This window comes from Littorina saxatilis, linkage group LG8, assembly GCF_037325665.1.
Source record: "Littorina saxatilis isolate snail1 linkage group LG8, US_GU_Lsax_2.0, whole genome shotgun sequence".
Classification (NCBI taxonomy): Eukaryota; Metazoa; Mollusca; class Gastropoda; order Littorinimorpha; family Littorinidae; genus Littorina; species Littorina saxatilis.
The window spans coordinates 30,835,026-30,840,000 of record NC_090252.1 but is presented as its reverse complement, the minus strand read 5'-3'; the positions used below and the strand labels follow the sequence as shown (position 1 = coordinate 30,840,000).

Genomic DNA, 4,975 nt, shown 5'->3' with positions numbered 1-4,975 from the left:
TGCAGTGTGTGAAAAAGTGATAAATGAGAGCACTTGAAGAGCAAGCACCTAAACCCGCACCCACACACATTGACACACAAATGTTCACACACACACATACACACACACACACACACATACACACACACAAATGTTCACACACACACACACACACACAGACACACACACACATATATATATATATATATATATAGCAACTGATCTAACACACACATACAAATACCTCACCTCACCTCACCTACGCCTGTGACCCCGTCTGGGGTATAGGCCGCCAATCAGCTCCCTCCATGCATCTGTTTTGGGCGAGTCTTTCCAGCATTCCCCACGTCTTTCCCATGTGCTTTGCGTCTGCGTCCAAATCTCGGCGCCATGTGTTCCTGGGTCGCCCTCTCTTTCTCTTGCCTTGAGGGTTCCACGTGAGGGCTTGCCTTGTGATGTTTGAAGCAGGTTTGCGAAGGGTGTGGCCTATCCACCGCCAGCGTCTCTGTAGGATGTCCTCCTCGACGGGCTGCTGTCTGGTTCTCAGCCACAGGTCTTCGTTGCTGATTTTTTCTGGCCAGCGAATCTTGAGGATCTTCCTGAGGCAGGTATTGATGAAGACCTGGATTTTCTTCATGGTGGTGACGGTGGTTCTCCAGGTCTCGGCTCCGTATAGTAGGATCGGCTTCACGATGGTATTGAAAACCCTGATCTTTGTAGTGATACTGACTTCGCTGGATCCCCAGATCTTCTTCAGCTGATGGATTGCTGCTCTGGCCTTGCCGATGCGGGTTTTGACGTCTGCGTCCGTTCCTCCCTGCTTGTCCAAGATGCTGCCGAGATAGGTGAAGCTGTCCACCTATTCCAGCGCACTGCCTTCGACTGTGATGGGTGTGTTGTTAGGTGCATTTGTCTTGAACACCTTGCTCTTCCCTCTGTTGATGTGGAGGCCCAGGCTAGCTGAGTTGTCCGCAACAATGCCGGTCTTTTCCTGCATCTGTTGTTGGGTGTGAGAGAGAAGAGCCAGATCATCAGCAAAATCAAGGTCGTCCAGCTGTGTCCAAAGTGTCCACTGGATGCCATTTCGTTTCTGGTCAGTCGACGTCTTCATGACCCAGTCGATCGCTAACAGGAACAGGAAAGGTGAGAGCAGGCAGCCTTGCCTCACTCCGGTTCGTACTTCAAAGGCGTCGGTGAGTTGTCGGCCATGCACTATCCTGCAGGTCATCTTTTCGTATGATTTCTTGATGATGTTTGTTATCTTCTCCGGCACTCCGTAGTGTCTCAGTAGCTTCCAGAGGGTCTGCCTGTCCACGCTGTCGAACGCCTTCTCGTAATCAAGAAAGTTCACGTACAGAGGTGAGTTCCACTCCAAGGACTGCTCCAGGATGATGCGCAGAGTTGCAATCTGGTCTGTGCACGACCTTTCCTTGCGGAAGCCGGCTTGTTGATCACGGAGATGCGGGTCCACTGCCTCCTTCATTCGGTTCAGTATGATGCGGTTGAACACTTTCCCTGGGATGGACAGCAGCGTTATTCCTCTGTAGTTGGCGCAGGAACTGAGGTCACCTTTCTTGGGGAGTTTGACGAGGTAGCCTTCCTTCCATTCTGCTGGTACCTCTTCTTCTTCCCATATCTTGCAGAAGAGTGGGTAGAGGATCTCCACACTGGTCTCCACATCGGTCTTCAGCGCCTCTGCCGGGATGCTGTCAGGTCCCGCAGACTTGCCATTCTTCAACTGCTTGATGGCGCTGCTGATCTCCTCCTTGGTCGGTGCGCAGCACTCGATTGGCAGGTCGCTTGCCGCTGGTGGTATGTCCGGTGGGTTTGCAGGAGCCGGTCTGTTGAGTAGCTCCTGGAAATGCTCGACCCATCTGTTCTTCTGTCCTTCCTCGTCGGGTATCGCTCTTCCGTTTCTGTCTTTGACGGGTCTCTCTGGCTTGGCAAACTTCCCTGATATTTTCTTGATGGTCGAGTACAGGTCCCTGGTGTTGCCGTGATAAGCTGCTTCTTCTGCTTCTGTCGCCAGCATCTCTATGTAGTTCTTCTTGTCTGTCTTGATGCTGTGCTTGACGCTTCTGTTAGCTTCTGCATATTCCTCATTCGCTTTTGCTTTCGCTGCTCTTGTTTTGCTATTGTTCAGTGCAGTCTTCTTTTCTCTCCTTGCTTCAATGTTCTTTAATGTCTCCGCCGATATCCATTCTTTGTGGTTGTGTGTTTTGGAGCCCAATACTTCTTGGCACGTTGACGTGACTGCTTCTTTCGCTCTTTGCCACTGTTGTTCTATGGTCTCCTCTTCAAGCAGCTCTTCTAGGACCTGGAACTTGTTGGAGAGCGTGATCTTGAATTCTTCCTGCTTCTTGTTGTCCTTTAGCGCTGTGGTGTTGTATCTCTGTCGTTGGCTGGAGCCCTCTGTCCAGTTCCTCTTGAGCTTCAGCTTCAATCTTGCCACAAGGAGATGATGGTCTGAAGCAACGTCTGCTCCTCGTTTGACGCGAACCTCCTGAAGAGAGCGGCGAAACTTCCTCCCGATGCACACGTGGTCGATTTGGTTTTCCGTCCGCAGGTCTGGTGACACCCACGTTGCCTTGTGTATCCTTCTGTGGTGAAAAACACTTCCTCCGATGACCAGGTCGCTTGTGGCGCACATGTCGGCAAACCTCTCTCCGTTGTCGTTCATCTCGCCTAACCCATGCTGTCCCATGATCTCCTCGTAGCCCCGGTTGTCACTTCCAATCTTGGCGTTGAAGTCTCCCATTACGATGATGATGTTCCTCTTCGGTCTGTCTTGAATGATGGTAAGTAGCCTGTTGTAAAAGTCATCCTTCTCTTCCTCCTCGTTGTCGTTCGTCGGGGCGTAGCACTGGATTACGTCCATGTTGATCCTCTTTTTCTTAGTCCGGAAGGAGGCTGTCATAATCCGTGGGCCATGTGCTTCCCATCCAAGTAGGGCTCCCTGTGCTGACTTGGACAACATCATGGCCACGCCCTGGGTGTGTGCTGCGTCTTCCTGCTCGTGCCCCGAGAACAGCAGCAGCTCGCCGGAAATCAGTCGTTTCTGCCCGGAACCAGTCCATCTTGCCTCGCTGATTCCCATGATGTTGAGGTTGTACCTTCTCATCTCTGCGGCCACTTGTGCTGACTTCCCGGTCTCATACATGGTCCGTACGTTCCATGTACCTATGGTGGTGGTGGTCCTGGTTGTGAGGATGGTCGTCGGCCTGACGGCTTCCGGATTGCTCCGGCTTTCACCGCCCGGCGTCATATTCCTTCCAGCTGGAGGTCCATCTTCTCCCAGGTCCGAGATTTCCGTTGGTTGTTTTCTTGGCGTTTCTGTAGCTAGTGGTTTTTTTTACGGGGTGGGGTAGCTAGCCCCACGCCCAACCCTCCTCCTTTTTCAGCCGGGCTTGGGACCGTCCTAGGCGGAGTTACATACAAATACACACGCACACAAACACACACACATATATATATATAAATATATATACACACATACACATAATTACACACCCACAAATACACACACATATACACATAATCACATACACACACACACACACACATAAAAATACACACGAACAGAAACACACACACGCACACACACACACACACACAAACACACATTATTACATACACATGCACACACACACACACTAACACACACACACACACACACATACACACACACACACACACACACACACACACACACACACACACACACACACACACACACACATGCATTCACATTTATTACGCATATTTAAACATACAGGGTATGGTAATGACAAACATTTTAACGCAGTTAGATTCATATCCATCGGTATTATGCATTTCGTTGTTTGCATGATTCCCTACGATGATTTACTACAATGCCACCTGTTACGTTTTAATTTATAACCTTTATTTTTTTAGATTAGCTACCATTACCGCTAGCAAATGTGCCTAAACATCACTAAGTGATGTCATTGTTTATGATTAGTGTGTCGATTGATAATTGATGTACACTGAGTCACCAGCAGGGGAACGAGGGAGAGAGAGAGAGAGAGAGAGAGAGAGAGAGAGAGAGAGAGAGAGAGAGAGAGAGAGAGAGAGAGAGAGAGAGAGAGAGAGAGAGAGAGAGAGAGAGAGAGAGAGAGAGAGAGAGAGAGAGAGAGAGAGAGAGATCAGGCATGAACACTGAAAAAAAAAATACTGAAAACAAAATTAGAAGGCGCGTAGCGCCAAGTTTCGCAGGCGCGTAGCGCCAGGTTTCGCAGGCGCGAAGCGCCAAGACTTCTAGGGGGGTCCGGGGGCATGCCCCCCTGGACATTTTTTTTTTCAAGGGTGCAATTTGGTGCAATCTGGGGCTATCTGAGCCTTAAAATTGGATTCAAACATGGCCCCAAAACTATTTTACTATAACTATGACTAGGAAAAAAAAAAAAAAAAAAAAAAAAAAAAAAGGAAAAATACGGAAAATAAAAAAAAATACGGTTTATTTTTGTCAAAAATACGGAAAATACGGAAAATACGGAGAATGTTCATGCCTGAGAGATAGAGAGAGAGAGAGGAAGGGAGAGAGACTTAGACTTAGACTTAGAACATTTTATTGACATAAAGGGTAAACATTTTAAGCCAAGGGCCTAATCTTACAACGTGCCCTTTACATTCACACTAACACATCCGCACGCATATAACCAACATAATATAATGAATTCATATAGGCATAACATGTAAACAGAGAAAGAGAGAGAGACAGACAGACAGACATACAGACATACAGACAGACAAACAGACAGACAGAACTCAGAACTCAGAACTCAGAAAGTTTATTGTATAGGCCAACTGACCCGTTACAACCGGTGCATATATCAAACATGACAGCCTCTCTCTCTCTCTCTCTCTCTCTCTCTCTCTCTCTCTCTCTCTCTCTCTCTCTCTCTCTCTCTCTCTCTCTCATCTCTCTCTCTCTCTCATCTCTCATCTCTCTATCTATCTCTCTGTCTCTCTCTCT

General features: G+C 48.3%; 1 protein-coding gene across 1 annotated transcript; it reads right to left on the bottom strand.

Annotated features, from left to right (window-relative positions):
- Nucleotides 1-238: 238 nt before the first annotated feature.
- LOC138974593 (uncharacterized) lies at nucleotides 239-616 on the bottom strand. The gene has a single exon (XM_070347313.1). It carries the CDS (start codon nucleotides 614-616, stop codon nucleotides 239-241), a length of 378 nt encoding a protein of 125 aa, XP_070203414.1.
- Between the last annotated feature and the right edge of the window lie 4,359 nt (nucleotides 617-4,975).